We start from the raw sequence: 22,565 nt of genomic DNA, 5'->3' as shown, positions 1-22,565 counted from the left end.
ATTGACTCATTGCAAAAAAAACAACAGTCTTTGGTCAGTTGAATAAGTTTTGTAAGGACGTTGACTGGATAAATATTGTTGATGTATTTTTAAGAGCAAGCAAGAGACCTGTACCATTAGTGTATGTCTTTAGTAACTAAAAAGGAGAAAGAGATTATTTCTGCGCGATCTATCATTTAGGGGACACCATTTATGCATTACCAGGTCACGTTCAATCCAGTTGGACTCTATTGAGTATATACTGCCCTGATTATGGGTTGACTTCACCTTAGCAATATTTTCCACAACTCCTTGGTACTCGTATTAGACCTAATTTATACCCTTGTACCAGCTGGTTTAGTTCAACCGATGCACTCTCACGCCATATTAGTTGCACCAACAAAGGACGATTATATTCCTACAAAAAGCACTTTCCACTCCAATTTATCTACCCTAATATCACAATGTGGCACACCGATATGATCTATTTACTATGGTCACTATCATACTATTCTAAGAGTAGGAAAAAATTTTGATGAATTCTTTTTCGAAAAATATTGCCTTGGTCGGTCTTTAGAATACTTGCGATTCTTGTCCCGAAAGGTTCTCTAAATATAACATAATTCCGTTCAAACTATAGGAATTCTGAAAATAAAATTATAAATTACTATCGAAGAATTTGTAAATCACACATTAAAATTATTATAGATGTATCATTAAGTACAAAACTTACTATAGAAAACAGTCGCTCAATAAACCTTCATACATATTTAACAACTTAGTAATCTCACCTTAAGTAGTTTAAAGGTTTTAAGACTTTAAGTTTCAGCTTGAATGTTTTTCTGTGCAAAGCTATGAAGCGCTGAAAACGTACTTTCACGTTATGATTAACGTACTTATTTCGAAGACTATATTTATTTGAATGTAATACCAAGAAATAAGTTTAACAGAATGATAATATTTGATTCCACAAAGAACCAAGAAACTTCACTTAAACTTACCAACATATTATTCTAATATTATGAACCCGCGGAAGAGTTTTAAATATCCCTTGTTTAATTTCGAATGTTTACAAAAATTATTGTCCACAAATCGTTTCTTATCTGATATTAGAACTACTAACTAAAAATATAATTAAGTGAATAACACAAAATGTGTCAAGAAGATAATAGATGTATCGCATTGAAAAAATAATAATTTACTTACTAGAATGGAAATATAGATATCAATGTTTAACTGAATTCTGTTTTGAAGCCGAAAATACTGAATAGTAGAAAGTATGTTAAGAGTTGGGAGGAGTAGAGATGGAAAAATGTGTAGAATATGTGTCTCCATTTCTATAAATAGAATCTACTTTTTATTTTTAGCTAGGTCCATATTCGTAACGGTAAGACACAAGGTTTGTATTTTTCCTTAGTTTTTAAATCTCGAAAATATATAGCAGCCGTCTAGCAAATTATTCGTTTTTTTTTTAAATTTGTAAAATAGAACTATAAATTTCCCTTCAATTATTTAGGTCTTTTTTATCATTGATAGCTTTCTCGTTTTTATTTGAAACATTTCTAAAAATTCTCTTTTACGTGTATTCGATTACGTTTCGAGAATTTTTGAATCTTGAACGTAAAATTGAACGTATGTTTTTTGATATTTCGTGGTTCATTACTGCAGTTTTATTTTTTTTTATCTTATTGATGACCTTTTCGTCTATATTCTAAATACTGAGATATCTGCCCTATGTAGGGGCACACAATCATCACAAAGTACTTCATGTACAACATTACTTCCTTTGTTTTTAGGTGTTTTCTATTTTATTATGTAGATGATTGCATTACTGCTGTACCAAGGATTGTTATTGATAACATAAAAAAACTGTATTTAAAAGTAAAAGTAATAAGCCGGTAAATGTGATAAGTTATTAAATATTCATCATTTATCAGATTTACGGGTTAACTTCACAAAATCAAGTTCATAATAAAATTCAGGGAGACATCTTAATTTTTGTATATTTCATTGGGTCGATTTTTATTGATTTGTATAATTGATTCGTTGTGCCCATCTGAGCAGCTATAAACGTAGTTTTTATAATAAACATGGAATAATCTCAGAGCGGACTTTTGCATTATAATAAAGACAATACAAGAAGAGCAAGAATTTTTGGAGTCAAACAAAAGGAAATGTGTATAAAGGCGTAGTTTTGATAAAAAATATATCTTCACGTCCTAAAAATCTCCATAACGAGAATGTTACGTGTTGTATACTTAGTAACGAGATTTTAGAAAGACGATAATTCAATTTAAGCAAAAAGATCATTCTTCAGTGAAAATAGGGTAATAGAAAACATAATAAAACTTCTGCATTGAGTTGTCATTTACCTTTTTTTGTAAACATTCAATGACGGTACACGTTGTTAAATAACTTCATTGTTCAAAAATCTGTTCACAAAAATAGTTATGAATATTGGTGATTGATACTCAATTCTTCTCTTTTTTAGCGACTGGTCACTTCTTAATTCCAATATATGAATTTTAAGTGTAACCAGGTATCCAATAACTTCATCTCACTTTATCTAAAGAGTACTTAATAATTGATAAAATATCAACACACATTTATTGATAATCATTTGAAAAGTACACTTAAAGGAATTGTCGATTTTTTGTTGCTAATTTTGTACATATTCACTTCATTTGCATTGTTCCATTTCATCACTTCAAGATTGATATTATTGTTAAGAAATATTGAGGTTCTCTTTTCATAAAAATACTCGCAGGAAATTCTTGTTTATGTTTTTACCTATTGAAACGGATGCCTCGTAGTGGTAATATGATATTTTAGAAGACACAAAGACGTTGTATGTTTTAAAGGCTTTTTAAAGCTTTCTAAAATACTGCATTATTACTTCGTTCATATATTCCAAAATTTTATTTTATAACCTCTCTCCGATGTCTATAACAAAACTATAATAGAGTGGTTGAATAAAATCAGTTCTATGTAATACCTGTATATATTTATTCTTTTTATTGAGTTTACTTGAAAACTTGAAAACAAATACAATCATTCATTCATTGCAAACTTGCTTGCTTGTTTCAATATGTTCAATGTACTCAAGTACATTGAACAACAACAACAACTACTCCAAGTGAGTACTCCATTTTTTTGTTGTATATGTTGGGCCATACGGGGAAATTATTACATTAGGCAAATGAATTCCCGTGTACCACTATTTCATGATAAGACCTTGAACTGACTACACTTTCCCTTTAATTCGTAACAATGGAGATGTATTCTAGTAATATGTGGCGTACATTGGATAATTTGGTAGGAAATTTATGTTATTGTTGGAGAAAATGTGCTCTGGATTCCCCCTTACTGTTTAATGTGACTGAAATAAATTTGATCTGTTGAAAGTGATAACGCAACACCTTTTTATTTCCTAAAGTTTGGTAGATATTCCAGGTCCTTTCATGATATATGCGATTCTTTAATATACCTATTCGTAATAAATTTGACATATTCACCTTAGTTTTAAATACACTACCTACTATGAACCTATATTATGTTGGTTATGGAAAATTTGAATACAAAGGAAAATGGATTACTACTACATGAAGTAATCGAAATAATACTGTTGAAATTGTGATGTTAAGAAACAACTTCACTTTAGTGATTAGAAGACGTGAATACTGGTCTTTAATATCGTTCTAGTTGTGATAAACGCAACATAAAAAGCTTTCTCGTCATATACAAACTACCAGTTTACAATAGAATCAGTGTAGATCACAACTACTCTGCGTGCAATTTAATAGAATACGTTGACAAATGGAAAATAATTTCGACATATTGAGCTACTCACCCAAATTTATTAGTAATAAAACTGGGACTGAATAAATAAAACTGATTGGATAAAGCACTTCATGACAGATTAAAATATGTCAGTTTTGTAAATCTAAGATCCAAAAAGCAAAAGCTTACATTCGAATTAATTGCTATTAGTGAGTATCTAATTTGAATCAAATAAGCTAATTCAGCAATATCCACTTTTGTTTATACTTTATCACTGGATATTGCTTTTCTATATTTCCTCATTATCAAATCAGATGCTTATTTTCTCAAAAAAATACATATTGTATTTTCCTCGTGGTCTGTCGGATATTATTCATCAATGTGCTTGCTACTTTATATATGTATAGTCCAAAATACTACTAAAGATTATCCAGGATACATATCCCGTGACAAATGCGTATTCAACCGTAAATATATACAACGGATATAAAGTCTTAAATAAATTTCTCACATAAACTATGCTGCAATTTATAAATATCTTAAACCTGACAGTTTGTCCTAAATTGGAGCTGCAGACAACGAAGTCAATAAACTTCTCAATAATTAGACATCTGCTTTCTGAAAACTCTAGTCCCCACACAGGAGTGTATTTCGGTCCCTAGAAGTGCGAACAATACCCATACAAATTACATTGTGGAACTAAATATTTCGATAACGATGAGTTTTAATAGCCTCATTAGACAATTATTACGAGTGTATTTTAACACATATACTGACCATAGCAAATTATTTTCTTATATCTATCAATAGAAGAGATTTCGAAATATAATACAACTGCAAATGAAAAATGGTTAAGAAGGCCATTATAGTAGTATAGTAGAGTATTATATAGAAGGTCATTATAGGCCATCATAGTCAGTACGGTATATACTGACATTGGATTCTTACACGAACAAGAAATAATACATCAAGCTTGATTTTTTGGTTAAGTGATAGCTTTACTACAAAAATGTAATGAGAACATTGCCAAAAAATTCACAAAGAAAAAATTAATTATGTAGGTGGCCCGTAATTGAATACACTCCTATACAGGTTCAGGTATCGAAAAAGGGGATTATCTATATATGCTTGTAGCACTCCTTTATAAGCAACTCCAATTTCATGAGTAAAAAATATTCTGTCTTGTCTCTACTGCGTTAAAATATCTTTTATAATTCACTTGTGTACATCTGTTAACTTCATAGCCATAGTACAGACAAAATTTTCTTGTAAGTAAGTATATTATGCAGCACATGGTATGAGATACACTAGATTCAACTATTTGTGCAATTGTCTCAAGTCTGTCTTTCGACAGGAATGAAATAAAGTGTCCAGTTCATGAATAAGGGCAAAGTTTTGTGTCAAACTACTATTTTAATGTATCTTATTCGTTAAAGCGTATCTAAGTAATTGAAGTTTTTATCATTAAAATTTGTTAACAGTATTCTTTTTGAATGTAATAAATCAAACCGAGAACCTTGTAAAGAACTATAGAGTAAAAGAATTCAAATTGAATATGAATTAAATGGAATAATTGTGTACCTTTTTGTATCTAATTTTCAAGAAACAAAATAAATATTCATTTATTCTTACGAATTAGAAGGGGCGGCTACGTTAAAAAACGTCTATTTTGAATTTAAGTTACAATAGCGTTTCAGTCTAATGGGTTCGTTAAGATGAAATTATTCGAAGAAACAAAATTATTAGATTTTTCTAACAGCTCATCTAAAATTTGGGCGAATTATCTTCCCATTGAACAGTTTATATTTGATGCTTCGAATTATGTATAACAATACATTACAAATTACATTTCATATATTAACAATTAACCAAATTTCTTCTTAATATCACTTTTCTGTTAGCAGGAGATTATCCTGAAAAATTGTAAAAAATATCTCACATAAATGTCAAAAAAATGAGCACATGGAGAATTTTTTCTGAATTTTTAGAGCAGATAACCATGAATTTTAATAAATATAACAAATAAAATGAAACAAATAAAATGTAATAATTTCTCCGCTCTTACAATTGGATATTAAATAAAAACATAGGAGTCATCACAACTAGGGCTTACATATTCAAGTCATATACATTGATGAATAAAAATTCTTCTGCTCTGCATATTCAAAATCTGGACTTAGTGCAAAAATTTACCCACCATTACATTAATGCCTAGATTCTTGGTAGATTCCTGGTATGTGCTTTCATAAATCCGACATTTATCATTTGTTCTATCAAATAAATGACTAAATAGCAAAGTACGGGAGCACTTACAATAAAATAAACATCATTCCAAAGATATTTAGTTGTTTACGTGTTTCATGATTTTACGAGTATAGTAAACAACGTTTACGGTGGTTCGAATTTTCAATTAGAGATGATAATACATCACTTAATAAGTTGTGAGAAATACACATTTTACCAAGAAACGATTTGATTCATCAATGTAATCTCCTTCAAGAGCAATATAATCATTCTAACGCTTCTTTAACTTCTCGATCCCGTGCTTGTAAAAGGATTTGTCTTTTACCTCAAATTAGGCTTCAGTTTCTGCAATTGCTTCTTCATTTGAGCTGAATTTCTTACCGACGAGCAGATCTGGTCTATACGGTGGATGAGGAAACAATTCGAAGTGTAATTCGTTCAATTTAACCATCGTTGCCATCCACTTGTGAATGGGTGTATTGGCTCCCCATACATTGTAGTCGTTTCGACGCCAATGCTGTGCAGTGACACTTTAGGTGTTCTATTGTCTCTTCCTCTTTACTGCATTCTGCACAGAGATCGTCGGTTCTGATACCCATTTTCCTAAGTCTAGAGCCTACTGTGCAGTGACCGGTAATCACTACTACGACCCTTCGGATCGAGGCTTTTCCATAGCCTAGCAGTTCTGTTGTCTTCCTCTTCTGTAGCTCGTTCTATTGCCCGCAGCTCGGCCTGCAGTATGTTGCAGCCATTTCTAAGCCTCAAGGATTCCCTTAGTATCCTGGTGTGCCCATAGTTGGGTTGTTTCCACAGATCTGATTGATCTACGATGGCAACCTGAAATTCCTGTGGCGATTCAAAGCTAGTCGAGGGCTTTCTTCGTTCTTCTCACCTTCCTCTAGGGATCGAATCCTTTTAGACGCTGTCGTTTTCAGAAGCGTCTTTTTGGCATCAACCCCCACAGTCGGCGAAGAAATGGCGTCAGCCCTTTTCAGGCATTTTTCGGAGATACGCTTGCACATTTTTATAACCTTTTCGAGCTTTTGGCGCTGGCGTGTTCTCCTTTTTCCTTTTTTCTGAGCCCTTGACATCGACTGCGATGGCCCCATGTGGAACGCCTCCTCGGTATCGGTGTCCATGTCGGTAATGGTAACCCTTGACGATAACTTGTCTTCGGTTACCAATTTTCAGGCCACCCATGACCGATGATATGCTCCCAGGAACTCCTTTGTCTCCCCCAAGAGTCAGTTCTAGGTCACTTGTAGTTGTAGGTATGCTTCCACCGGCCAAGTGCGCCACCGGTGGTACCAGGGCTGATAGTATAACTGACCCCCCCCCAGAATCTGATCGGGGCCCGGCCGCTTGCGTGGGAGGATTGGCCTCATCAAGAGACGTACCTCCTGGGGAAATATTTTTAATACCACTATCCATGGGCTTGAAATGGAAAGGTTCCCTTGTCCGCGGTTGTTATTCGGTCCGCGTGAATGAGAGTTCAAGCCCAGTTAGGTTTGTTTCCCCCACTCAGACCTCATTAGCAACCATCCGGAGAGTTCTGTGCGACATTACTGTCACCCAAACTTGCTCCGGACTCCACTATCCGCAACCTGTGGACGCGCTCGGTGGCGTGGGAAAAGCGCCCAACCCTCAGTATGGAGGGACCAGGAAATAAAAATAAATCATTGAGTGCCTAATCTAGAACACATGATGAATTTTCCATGGACTCGAAGTAATGGGTGTGGACCGGTGTGAGAGCATGCATATTCATTATGAAAAATAATTCGCCCTGTTTTTCAAATTTTTCCATCAATCAATAGTTGTTCAATTCGAAATTGATAGTCTTATATTTCTCTAACATCTCTCCTCCACATCACCGGTAATATGCCAAAAACAGGCAGTTATTTACTTTGAATTGCTCCTTTTACGAAGATCTTATTAAATATAGTTCGTCTGAAAGACCCACACTGTGCTTCCTATTTTGTTTTGGATTCATAATATTTTATTCATGATTCGTAATTTGTATTCCTGTTGATTCTAATCTAGTCTAGTACTAACGGACAAAGATACCTCAATCTCACAGAATATCACATAACGAATTATTCAATCAATTTTAGAGGACCTCTATAGTTTTGATCTTAGAATAAGCAGTAACGGTCACGTTTGAGATGAGCAAGTTTTTAGCAGTGCTGGATGAGGTTCTATAATATATTACGTTAATTATTGTCGTGATAATGCACGTCAAAAAAAAATATGGAAAATAATTACACCTCTCGCACGTTTTACACGGAATATCATTTTCTATACTAGAGACAACATTTTACAAATAATTTCAAGTAACACTAATCGCACTCAAATGATAAAATTGTGTTGGGTTATGCCCAACGTTGAAAAGTTCATATCACAACCAGTATTACCAATGCCAAAAATAAACATAGCAATCCTCGTTCATACTTCCTTTCAGTACAAACTATCACAGGAACACCTGAATCCGTGTTACTGTAATTGAGGTAACCAAATTATGCTGACTTCTCGACGATATATTTTTGTAAAAAACTGCTCAAACAAGAAATCTGTCGATACATCTTTTCGTTATTCATAAATAATAAATGAATATTCATTGAACATAATTATAATAGAGTATGAGCTGGAAATACACTTATTCGTTTAAAGAACCAAATAACTGACAGAAAATACATCAACTTGTTTCTTTTCCTGCTCTTATCAGAAGAATTTGTGATATACACATATCAGAAGCATCAAGGGTTATTTTATATATTGGGCTAGTTCTCCAATATGCGTAGACTGTAAATTTATTCAATTGAAGCCTAAATAAACTCAGAATTAAAATTTCTAGGTATCAAAGAATTTTTTAAAATGGAACAAATTGATTTATAATTTTATATTGGTGATTTTGAGTTATCTGGAATACGATGATACACTCATTATAGAAGATGTTGTCAATTAGGAAAAAGTTAATTCAAGTCATTGAGTCTAGCCATTCAATCGAAATATTATGTATATTGTATATTCATTATTCAAATTCATTTTAGAGGATCTTTATTCAATTGAGTGGTGCTGCTTAAAAACATGTATGACATATATAAACGTCAAATATATTTTAGAATTAATACGTGCACAAGGGATAATAATTTCGGTCAGAATAGGAAGACTGGATTTCCCGCTTGGATTATTTGCGAATCATGGCGTATTCCGCGAAATGTATATCTCTGTTAGGATCCAACCATTTCCCTAAAATTAGAGCAATAACTGTATTATTGTCATTCAGAAATTTCGTGAAACATCGTTCGTTACGAATATATTTGTAAAAATTGGTTAATTCATGTAAAAGCGAATGTTAACGCGTTTCACAGAAACAGAAAATTGTTTTGTTTTTTTCAGAAACATCTATCCAAATTGTTTAATTAATAGGCAACACGTTCAGTCAGCATGAAACTCATGTAATATGTAACAAAGCCTAAAAATACCATCAAAATTCTGTTGATTAGTTATTAATAATTGAATATTGTCGATTCCACATAGTGATATTGTTGCAATAATAAAACGTTGTTAGATTTTTTTTTCAATCATTCAAACATGTTTTCTATATGAAATTTGGAGAATAATGTTTGCTTCTCATTTAAAATATTTTCTCATTTTATATATGAAAGCTCAGTGGAATATGTTGGTAGGATTTTATTGTACATACATACTATAAATGGAATAAAGTCACCACATATCGTATTTATCAGTTTTTATCCAATTAAGCATTTTTTTAAGATACTTTTCTATTCGGTCTCACAATTTTACAATTATTGTCAGTATTAAAAACTCTTATATCTCATACATGTTAACGAAAGCATTAACACACATTTACACATTTTTTTTTCCTATTTTTCCTATTCGGTAGCAATATAAGTTAAGTACTTAGCACGAATGACCCTTACAGTACCATCTAGACCCAACTGAAAACGTGGCAGCAGAAGAGAACAAATGATTAGGGTTACAGGTTCACTGCCTATTTTCACATACTCACAAAGACCTGAGGTACTAAAGCAAAACAAAAATGTTCACGCAAACAGACACGGAGGATGTGCGGAAATTAGAAGACATTCACCTTTAGTTATCGATATGTGTGATCACCGAGACAGAATAAATCTTAACCCGCATAAGTTACAGCAAGATAATCCACCCTGGAATATTAAAAAAGGGACAACTGTGAGGTAATAATTCTTAGCGATTGTTGAAAAGGTCTCAAAATCCAAGTGCCAACTTGCATATTTATGATTCTGTTCAAATATTGCTACTTAAAAGACGTTAATTGTGAAGAAGAATTTCAGTAACCATGTAGATCATCAAATAATGTTAGATAATGAGATTTTACGATTTCCTTTGTTACTGCGAGTGTTATTGACTTTCATTCACCTAAATTGTTATTTTCAATTGGATGAGAGAGGAGAAATATATACGTTATTTGAATTAATAATACTTGTATTTCTATTGAGACTCTTAACATTATTCAAGTACTTGAAGATTTTTAAAAATTGAGATATAAGCGAGACAGTCGAATAATTATACACTGTGGTGCTCAAGTAGATAAACCGTTTTTTCAAAATGAGGTAATGAGGCTCAAAATTCACACAAGCTATCTAACAGCAGCCTGTAATTTTCTTTTAAAAAGGAAATTGTTTCAAACAAATATTTCTGTAATTACACAGAAAGAAAAAATGGAGATAAATAAATGAAAGTCCGAATCTTTTCATTTCTAAGGTTGTTGATAACTAATTATCATGACAGTCAGATTCAATCTAACTAGAATAACTTTTGTTTGTATTATAATCGTTTTGACATCTGTTTGTGTTCTTTGTCTTAACTTAACTCTTTCTACAACCAATTACTAAGTTTGGGGTGTTATTATATTACATATAACGTTCTGAGCACTGTTCGTCAATATGATAATATATTTTGCCTATCTTCAAACCATTCATAACAAATATTTTTTTGTTGAGCTATTCGCACGATTGGCCGCAGGTAAATTATCTGAAGACATAGATGTGAATATCTCAGCTTTTCTACTCTTTAGTATTTTACGGAGTTGTCGTGACTTATATGATGCGTTATCCCATAGATGAACCACATCCTATAGATAACCACCTAAAGTTCTCATTTCAGCGCCACCTCTTGGTTCATGAGCACTACTAAACGTGAATTACAACAGTTTCCTGGCATACTCCAAATTCAAATTTAAAATTCAAATCATTCGTCTATTTATTTTTGGCGTCCGCCCCAGATCAACTTCGCATTCACTATATGTGAATGTCAATGATGTATGATTGGCTCGATATTATAGCCTCTAGGGTTACCTATCGTCAAATCTATAAACGTATTAGTTGTGCTCATAAACCAAGAGAGGACGTTACGGTTCATTTTCCCCTCCCGGACCAGCGAGTTACCATACTCTGCGTTATCGATAACTACCACTGACTGACGTATAATCAGCTAGAGAGTCTTCTAATTTTTTTAGCAGATAATAACAATGGATTGAGTACATACGGTGTTCAGACTTAGTACACCGCTTAGCTGCGCTTAACCTCAAATTATACAATTTCAACAGGTTAAATAGCAAAAATTTTGCATATTTCTTATTCTTTCACTTATACATAAACTACCGCTTCCGTTGAATGTATACGGATCATTACGGAGCATTATTTTTGTTCTCTTATTATTCATGTGCGTGGTGGCGAAGTGATTGATTGTTTCTTGTAAAAACAGCTTTTACAATTGTATGAATAAATGGAAGAACTATTCTTGTGACTTTCATAACTTGTTTTTTATCATTGAATTATGGAAAAACTGAGAATATATGCTGGTGTGATAAAAAATTTTAATATACCTGAATTTTTTTCTTCAGTATTTTAAGTAATTGAAGATATATCCAATACGATATTTACTGATATATTTGGAAATCATTGAATTACATTTTCTGTTATTATATCGAAAAATTTGTTGAAATGGCATTATTAAACATCACAAGTAAGATAGGTTTGATATAGTAATACATTTATTTAACAACGCGATCAAATTGTGCTACTAAGGAGTTGCAGCTTTATGACATTCACCAATTTATTTCAATAGATGTTGAACAAAAATTACTCGATTGAAAATAGAAACATATATTTTTCCAAATATATATCAGGTTAATTTCAGTGAAAAATTACATGCAGGCATTCTAATCTTCTATGAGAAATAGTACTTATTGTGTGTTAGAGTTTCTACGTCGATAAGTATCTTATTGTTAAACACTTTACACTATATTAAACTGCGTTAAACAAATTATACATTCAAACGAAGTTTTCAAAATTTCTAGAAAATAAAGAATCAGAACAAATAAATAAATAGACCTTCCTACAAATTGATTCAAAAGAAACAATGTAAAAAAACATCGAACGATTTCCGCGGTTTAAAAAAAATAGAATTCCATTATAACCGGACAGGGCGGGCTTCATTTAATGTACAAATTTATAACAATATGTTAACGAAGCTAAACTGTACAATGTACAGACCTGTATGACATGATTTTTGAATTCAATTTTGTCATTTTAACCTAATTCTAGTTTTCGTTTATCACTTTTGAACATTTTCACAAAATAATGTCGCATATGCACCTGATTATTGAGTTAAATTTACCTCTTTGGAGAAAAATTTCAAACAGGAAGTGAAAACCTCACAACATCTTCATAGCATTACACGTATATAATGAATTCTTGTCTCTGCTATTTCCTAGATCCAATATTCGGAATCGAATCAACTCAAACACTCTCAAAAGAATTCTATAAAATATTAGTATTTCGGGAAATAATATCGTATGTCAATAGTCGATTCCAACCGTATACCTTACCCCATAAAGTAGATGGAATCTATATAAACGTCCTGTTACTTGCCTTTCTTTTTATCGATATGTTTTAGCTCTAACAATGATTAGAAATATTTTTTGAACAGTGTGTTCGCAAATTTGAGAAGACTTGACATAAAATATAATATGGTAATCCGATAAATTCGTGCGATCGTAAAAAATTTTGAATATCGTTTACACTAGAATGATTGTGATTAAGCAAGTTCTCCTATGACAGAAATCAACAGGGAACTAGTTGAAAAAATGATTTCAAAATATCCACTTATATCTTCTACATGAAATTTCCTCGGGATTGGGCGCTAAGCTATCCGATGCAAAAACCTCATAAGAATGGCAGACTTATTACTGCTAAAGCAATGTACGAGTTGCTTAGATGGTTCAAGGGAATAATTTGTAGTCATCCTCATACAAACCAGATTTGGAGATTTGGTACCGTTTTACCGAGATTGGAGGAAGAATTATTCATCACATAGACAGGAATGTAGAAACTACTTTTTAATAGACGTGGTAGTTATATAAAAAAGTTGGAAGCACGCCTCTTAATATCATTCTGTAATTTTTGTCTATTATCAATATTTATTTCCTAAACTCTTCTCATAACCTCTTGTATTATAAAATGAATGCCACAAATGTTAATAAAAATTTAGGGATGAAATTAAGAAAGTTACAGAGAAAAAAAGTACTGAAAAGAGGAATGTGAGAATAGAGGCAAAAATATGTATTTTCCACTAATAGACTAGAATCATAGGATCACAAAGATGTGAGAACATCAAAAAATCGTTTTTGATGTAAATATAGGTATGGGATTCTAATTCAATCCTGAGATTAATTTTTCTAATGATTCAACTTCAACGAGAAGCAAACACGATTTCGGCTATATTGCGAGGTTATAATTGCATCCTGAATAGATTTCTCCTCAATATTGTTCTATAGAGATATCGTTAATTGAAATTTATCATTTGAGATTTTGGTGCAGCTTTGAGTGGCATGGCTGATTTTTCGATCTTGCCGGAAGTGAAACAAAGCACCTGATACAGTGTTATAGAATTTGAGTAACGACGTCATCCAATTGCATTCAATTCATTTTCTGAGTTCTCAGTGCTCGTTCTATTATTTAAGTTACATAGTTCATAATTTTTCTTCTGCCCGTATTATAAATGAAATGAAAATAAACATAGAAATCCAATGAATTTTATGGAGCATATGTTACACAATTCACATAGAATTGTGAGTGATCCGTTATTTTATTTATGAAATTCGATATATTCGTATAAGTCGACGTTGCATTTTTCTAAAAAACTACAAAACTCATTTGATTTAAAATCGATTTGATCACCACATAATTTGAATATACATATAAATTTTTTTTTGTTGCAGTTTCTCCGATGATTTGGGTCCCAAATCAGTTAGTAGGAGCTCCTGCTGGTACAGACGTTACAATCGACTGCCACACTGAAGCATATCCCAGAGCCATTAGCTATTGGGTGTACGAGAACGTCATGCTCCTTCCTACTAAGAAGTATGGAACTGAAACGATGGAAAACAGCTACCGGGCGCACATGAAATTGACGGTGCGAAACCTACAGGAAGGAGACTTCGGCAACTATCGATGCATCTCCAAGAATTCTCTAGGGGAGACTGAAGGATCCATCCGTCTATACGGTAAATAAAATATACCTCTACCCGGGTACGGAATTTGTCGTTTCAATATTATTTATTTCAGATCTCGACTATTAAATTCGTTTTCATATTTAACCTTTAAATTTTATACAAAATAATTTTTTAGCTGGCGGTATCACTAGTTATTCAAGCAACTTTATCAATTGAATAGTTCATCAGATCTTCATATGTTAAAATTATACTTTAAGAAACTCAATTATATGTAGTATTTGATAGAGCATTGCATCTGAAACTTTTTGATGAACTATCTAGTATTAACTTTTTTCTTTAATGAAGTACTACCATATTAGAAAATTATTGACAGATGAAATAAAACCTGTTTATTATTAATCTGATTCTATCGCATCAAGACTTTTCAAAATTGTATACTCACGTCGAGGAACGCGCAATAAGTGCATTATCAGACATCGTCTACAGAGGTTACCGCTAGTTCTCTTTTATGTCGTTTCCAGATTGAAAACAGGTATATTAAATGATAATTCCAGTTTTAAAATAATGCAAAGGAATCAGCCAGAGACAATCAGGCGAACTAGTGGCCAGGTAGTTGATTTTTAGCTTTTCAAAATCCAACAATCGTTTGAAATAGCATTAGAGTTCTCAAGTTCAATTTCTTTCTCTTTAGGGATGTTTAGTTATTCACGTATTGTTTTATATTATGAACATGTAACAATCGAAATTCTTATGCAAACAATATATGAGTTGTGTAAAATCCGGAATAAAACTATTATTGTTTATCTTGGTAACTAAACACGTAACTAAATTAACATTGTACGTTGCAATTAATTTGAAATTTTCTTCGTCAGCCTCTAAATTTCAGCCCTACCTAAGTAAAAGATGCAAAGGTATGTAGCCTGTAGAGATATTGAAGAGCTTTAATTGCGTAAGTTGATGATCCTTGAATATTATCACTTCGTTCAGTCCGATATCTAGAATAGGTACCAATTCAAAGGTTAAAAATTGAAAATATCATTAACTCTCTTGAAAATGTCGGGATATTATATTCTGTTGCTGATAATATCTACTTATATATTCACTTTCTGAGAATGCTAGTGTCACGAACAAGTCCGCGAGATGAGAACTGGGGCATATATGGAGTTTGCGCAAGCGTCCTAGGACTCACGCAAATGAAGAACCAAAGGCGCAGGAAAACTGGAACGAATTGGCTACGAGGCAGCATCACCGACCCAGGATCGGTCCAAAGACCCTCTCATTCAGATAGCTTCTGTCAGATGTCGCAATGATAGTGTATATGTGGATGGAGATGTGAATGGGAGAAATATACTCTGCTGGTAGACACGGGAGCCATTAGACTCGATCTGATAAGTTCCAAAAAAAGCTACTACCCACCAGGATTCGAATACGGACTGCCCCAAATAAAAGTGCCAATGTTCAATGACACAAATCCAATTTGCAATTGGTGCAGAAAAGTTCACACATGAGGTAAAATTGAAGGTAATTGAAGGTAAAATGGTAAAATAGTAGAAGATTTTGCACAATTATCCAATATCACAAATAGTATCTATATTAATATTTATTGAAAACTATGTTGATACTTTTTCGAAACTGCTCAGTGAATTATTTTTTCTGTTATTTTTTATCTAAAATTCATAATAATCAAAATTTCATACTATATCTGGGAACAATTTTGTCACATTTGTATGATATTAAATTCGATTTCCGCTGGTAAGAAACTTTATTGAAGGAAATACACACTATTCATTTAACGGTGTTCCGAAATGTTTCCAATTTCGTGAGGTTCTATCATATTAAAGAGTTATCTCGACAAATACAGTTGAGATTCCTTAAATACATTTGTCAATTCAACTCTCCGTACACAAAGAAAAATATGACGTTGATATGACTCCAACAGAGATCTAAGTTGAAAATAATTTTTGTCTACAGTGGAATTGATATGACTTGAATTATTTTTCATGATTTCTCAATTCTCAATAAAGAAGGGTTGATTCCTCTAAGCAATTTCACCAACTAATTTTGGTTTTGGCCTTAATTTTCATGAAGTATCAACATATTACAAAGAAGTTTCTGAGCTAAAACTGGCTAGATCTATGGCGCAGAAATATAATTTTTCTGTATATGACCAGCAAAGATTGCATGGTTAGGCGATTCTCAACAATACTTCAAGTACCTACATTCAGCAGATATTTGACAAAAACCACCTAACTATCGATTCAGTTGTAAGAAAACTGATGTATATTGTGATAAACATTTGATTATTATCGCAGAATTACGTACTCTTATATTTGTGTTTCGGATCACGGTTCAAATTTATTAATAAGGAAATCTAAATGTCTACATGTGACAAAACCAAGATAAGTTTAGATTGAGAAAAATATAGTGATGAAATGGAAAAGGGCCAAGATGATACATATGCATTATATAAGATTTTTACTTACTAACACACTATCCATTGAATATAGCGAGGAAGACTAATAGACTATTTTTCACTTATGCTTGGGCCATAGTGAAGTATTTATTGTAGATTTCCAGTTTTGTCATTAAATCGTATTGACTTTGACGCATGAACATTTCATGCATCATCCTGTTTAATCTAATAAAAATGAATAAAAAACTTATAAAGAGATTTAAGACATTTTGTTTATTACAATTAAATTCTGCTACAATAGTTATTTTTGAAGATTTCTCAAAATAAAACATAGTAACTGCCTTTAAAACTGTTAGGATAAAAAACTGTTTCTAACATATTTAATGAGGAGTTGTCATGTTAGCGTCTAGTAAGTGATAGTTGAGTTTTCTATCCTCATTACCCATTTTTTATCGTACAATTCATTGTGAAAAGCTTGTTTATTTATTTATCGCGCTAAGAGGAAGAAGACAAAAGAATTTTCAATAGATTAACTAGTTTGATAGTGTTGATTTAAAAAAATATTCACTATAATTTACACAAAAGTGTAAATTATAGTCAAATATGGAATTAATTGGAATAAACACGAAGAGCTATTGGTACAGGACGTTTAAAAAGAATGGATCCACTCCAAGATCATCGTCCTAGGTTTTTTTGCTCAAACAAAATCAATAATTCTTTGTCTCATATTTTTCCTCATCAATATATATATATAGATTATTCCAACGTTTTAATTGTCCGAAGATGCTAATTCGAATCTTTGTGAGAGTATTAACTATCCATAGCATGTTGAACATGCAAATGTCTTGCTTATAGGAGCGTCATTAGATATTATTTTTTCTTGTAAATATTTTGTTAGGATACATAACTCTCAGAGTAAATTTATTTTAATAAGCTGTTATCTCTGAAGTAATCTCGTTTTCTAAGAAAACAAAAGTCTTATTTTAAAAATGGTTAGCTAAATGAAAGAACAAATATTCGCTCTTTGGAATACCTAGAAGATAAAACAGGTCATATTTTTGAAATACTGCTAATTAACATAGAATTGCCATACGGTGGCCTTGGTAAAAATTGCGCCATCTCTTTTTCTCCCTAGCGAGAAGATTCGTTCTCTAGAACGAATTGAATATTATTATGATAAATACCGTAGAAATTGGAATTGCTTAAAAATGGGGAATATACACATCAACTGTTACAGCGAATTTTAGCCCGTTATAAATTTTGAAAACAGTGGGAAGAATATTTAGTTGTTTTTTTTCCTAATTTTGTTAGGATTACTAATTTAACGACCAAAGTTATGAATCAATAATTTTGGATACATCATAAGCTATAACTGAAAGTAAGAAATATTCTGTTTCTTATTTTATACTAATTTATGGGATAACGAATTACCTGAACAAGGTGAAAATATTTTTGTATTTGATTATTCCAATAGTAAAACCGCCTTTGTCTGCTTCAGTTAATTAAATTTTCATTCCATATTAATTCATATACTCAATAAATTCGCAAGCAATTGCACCACTGATGATATAACAAACATACTATTAGTGGAAATTATTTGTAGTCTCGGCCTTTAACATACATTAAGAGGCAAACATACAATTAGTTCAAAAGAAGTGAAAGTAATGAGTTCCAAAAGTGCTGTACGCAATAAGCATACCTACACTGTTATAAGAAAATGCAATCAAGTGATTATATACGAGTATTATCAATCCAAATTCATTGTAACTACTGCAATTCAATAATTTCTCATAATTGTCTCCTATCAAATGATAATAACCTATTAAATTGAATTGAAAGAAGTCGGTTGAAGCGAAAATAGAAAAATATGCAACTCTCTAGAAACAACAACTGTCTATGATGATATATCCAAACAATCCTTTTTGACATAGAAATAGATTTATTAGACACCGAAATTTCAACTTCTCTCAGTCTCTCTCTATATCTCTCTCAGTCTTCAACGATGACTTCAAGATTCTATTTCCTTCATTCATGTTATATTAGTTGATGGGGAGTATGAATTTAACGACCGGCTGGGGCGACCCAAAGTTTTCATTACATCGACTACGGCTTCTAATTGCACTGGTACGTGCATTTTTTACAAATTGGATGTATCGAAAGCCTTATGGCACATTTTAAAGATTAACCACCCTAATATTTTATTTGCAATACAAATTTTGAAAAATATTTTTCATTCGATTTACTGTTGAACTTGCACGACTCCATGGAAATAAAGAGAATGAAAACTCAGTTGGGAGGATCTGGAATATGATAGAAGAAGAGTGGGACTATAATAATCAATAACAGATAATTGTAGGCATGGAAAAGTGTAGTCAGAATAATACTACAATGGTAACTATAAAATTAATTTAATATAGAGGTATATGGATAAATGATATATTGGCCATAGCATTGACATGTAAACATCTATTATCAAGCATATAAAAATCTCAGAAATGTGATTTCATAACAGATTTTTCATTAATTTGAATACAAAAATGATCTGTTGAAATAGAAATAAACAGAAACAATATATGGAAATGGTGAGAGAAATAACTTCAAGGAGGTCAGGTCATCGCTCTCATAAAGCCCAAAGCATATTTTGGATTGGTTTGAGATAGCAATGTATCTTGGGATCCGGAGAAAGCCAGTAATAAGTTATGGAAATTGGTAGCAATTTGTCGATAAAAAACATAAGAAATGTAAAGAAAGTGGTAGGTACGTAGAAAAAAAACGATTTTGGATGTGCATGAATAAGCTATTTACAACGACGGGAATATGTAGTAGTGAAAATCAGACAGCAGAGTACTTATGATTTATTAATGAAGACACTTCCACATGTATACTCATTTTTCTGTGTATGTTCTAACCTCATATTTATATCATATAATAAAGAAAGGAAACTTGCGATTGTTTAAAATTTAAAGAAAATTTTCCTCTCATCTTTCTCCGGTAATAACGGCTATCGTTAATAAAAGTTTAAAGATAATAAAATTTCGCTTTTCCAGACGCGACCATGGCAAGCACATAATTTCTATCCTACACACACACCGTCTGCTTTAGACATTTTACGTTTCTTCAAGTTTTCACAATGACTATCGATAATTGATTGAGAAAGTTTAAGTTAATGTTGAATATAAAAGCATGACTATCGAAAGGATCGTTATTACACTAAGAAGAATTGATATTATTATGTACAAAATATTCAAAAGTTGATTTTTTGAAATTTGTAAGTACAATTGTACAATTTGAGTCATCCATAATCACGATTCGGCTACTTTCAGTCTTTATTAAAATATATTTTGAACGTCAATGGTTTTTAGAAAAATTTTTATTGATAGATTCTAAAATCAAGATAATCATATGAAATAGATCTAAGAAATGAGAAACTAAAGAAATTTATATTTATGTTTTTAAATCGTCTTGAGCTTAGGTCTCTTCTGTTTTAAAATTGATGTTCCGACTTGCTGCGGTCTTTATCAAAATATGACTTAACACTGACAATTTGCTTATTCATATCAATCGATAGATCATATACATCATAAATATCAAAATAAAAATAAAATAAAAAAAGAAATCTGTTGTAATATAAAAAATTAATTTTTTCCTTAATATTTATATCTCAAACATATGTAGTAGCTATCGGTTAAATCATTCGTGAATGTTTTTAAATTTATAAAACAGAGCTGTAAATTTTACTTGAATTATTTAGGTCTTTTCTATCATTAATAGCTTTCTCGTTCTTTTGAATGTGAATCATTTTTAAAAATTCTATTTTTCGTATATTAGATTCCGTTTCAAGAATTTTTTCATCTTTTTAATTGAATTTATGTTTTTTTTGATATTTCGAGGTTTGTTAATGCAGGTTAATGTAACGATGACTTTTCAGTCTATTTTCTAAATACTGAGATATCTACCATATGTAGTTAGCGTCAAAATGATTACAAGGTATTTGATATATGAAATTATTTCTTCTGTTTTTGGGTGTTTTAGATTTTAGATTAGTGAAATATTTGGATAATGTATTATGACCTATATGACTTATACTAATTTCATATATATTTCAACAGATTTTGATAAAGACCACTACAGGTCGAAAGGTCAAATTTCGATATAAAAACAGAACAACCCGATGTGATTTCTGGCTGTATTTTAATAGCAAAAGAACCAAAATATCAACACAAATAATGGCTATTATTTGAAATTACTAGTGGAAAAAAAGAAGAAAAAAACAGAACCGGCGAAAAAATTTTGACCAGTTAAAATGACATATTAGATAGATAAGAAAGAACGATACAAAATAGGGCCGAGAAAGAAGAGCTAATGAAAAATTGTAGGATATTTCCAAATAATAAAGAACAAGTATGCTTATTACAGGAAAAGTAATTGGCTGGAATTACATAAAAATCGGATGCGAAAACCAGTGCTGCAGAGGAAAGGTGGCGTAAATAATATCATAATGTCATGAGTTAATCATGAATGTCATTTTTATTCTATTACTTTCTTAGGTGCTTCTTATAGTATTTTAAATATGGGATTTATCTTCGAAATAACTTAATTAATTGAATATCTAATATTCTTTTATTGAAAAATAATCTTTTTCATCACGGTATTTAGACAGGGCTTTGATGATATGATGATAATAACGAAAGTTATCGCGTACAATAGTCTCGATGGTTTTTTTTTAATGACAAAGACAGACAAATCTTCGAGTGCTTGAAAACTTATATTTTGGACGAAGACAATAGATCCATTCTATAATCCCTCGAATGAATTAATAATAAAACAAACTGTTATTAAATTTCAATGGAAGTACTTACCTTCACTGAGAGCTGAAATAGTTGAATTAGAAAATCAGAGTTTGAATAAAAGATGATCAAAATCACTATCTTTACGTTCAGAATTTCATGAAAACATAGTTTTACATAGTTTGTGTCGGTAGTATCTAGACACCTACTCATATGACCGAGGTGTGAACTATATATAAATGAAAATGGTATTTTTCAATCATTTTTTTAATTATGTATGATATTGATTTTATCTATTTGCCTATTTAGACTCATTTTCGTCTGAACTATTGGCACTTATTAATTTGTCGAATGAGAACAATAAAAAGTTGGAGTCTACTTCATTCAATTTTCTTGATACCTAAATACACATTGTTCTCATTTCACCATCTAAACAAGATGAAGAAATTCAATAAGCACTCGAACATTTTGTCATGAAATTTTCGGCAAATTTTCAAACGGGTAAAACTTTAACCCCTAATTTGCATTGTTCGCTGTGACACGTCACCAATTTTCTTATACATCGGTTAGCACATATCAAATGAGATTACTACCAGGCATTCGTGATTATCATATATTTGTTCTCTGAAAATTCAGATGACAGAAATTATTTTTAATCTAAGAGATATGTACGTTGCAGAGCATAATAAATATTGTCAAAAATCAAAGCTCTATTTTGATGTCAATAAATTAAGATTTAATGAATTAGTCCAAACATATTTTTAACTGACAAATAACACAAATGGAGCAGTACTAGAAGACTACTGACGCTCACTTAAATGTATGAGCCCATGTAGGACGTTTA

The 22,565-nt window shown here is 31.6% G+C and overlaps 1 protein-coding gene across 1 annotated transcript in view; it reads left to right on the top strand.

The window, feature by feature from the left end:
- LOC130450926 (lachesin) overlaps positions 1-22,565 on the top strand; it is a 395,900-nt gene that overhangs the window by 306,016 nt on the left and 67,319 nt on the right. Inside the window, exon 6 of the mRNA XM_056789650.1 lies at positions 14,288-14,572. Coding sequence (XP_056645628.1) covers positions 14,288-14,572 — 285 coding nt within the window. The remainder of the gene's footprint in view (positions 1-14,287; positions 14,573-22,565) is intronic.

The sequence above is a fragment of the Diorhabda sublineata genome, chromosome X, assembly GCF_026230105.1.
Source record: "Diorhabda sublineata isolate icDioSubl1.1 chromosome X, icDioSubl1.1, whole genome shotgun sequence".
NCBI lineage: Eukaryota > Metazoa > Arthropoda > Insecta > Coleoptera > Chrysomelidae > Diorhabda > Diorhabda sublineata.
This window is presented reverse-complemented; position numbering and strand designations above follow the sequence as displayed.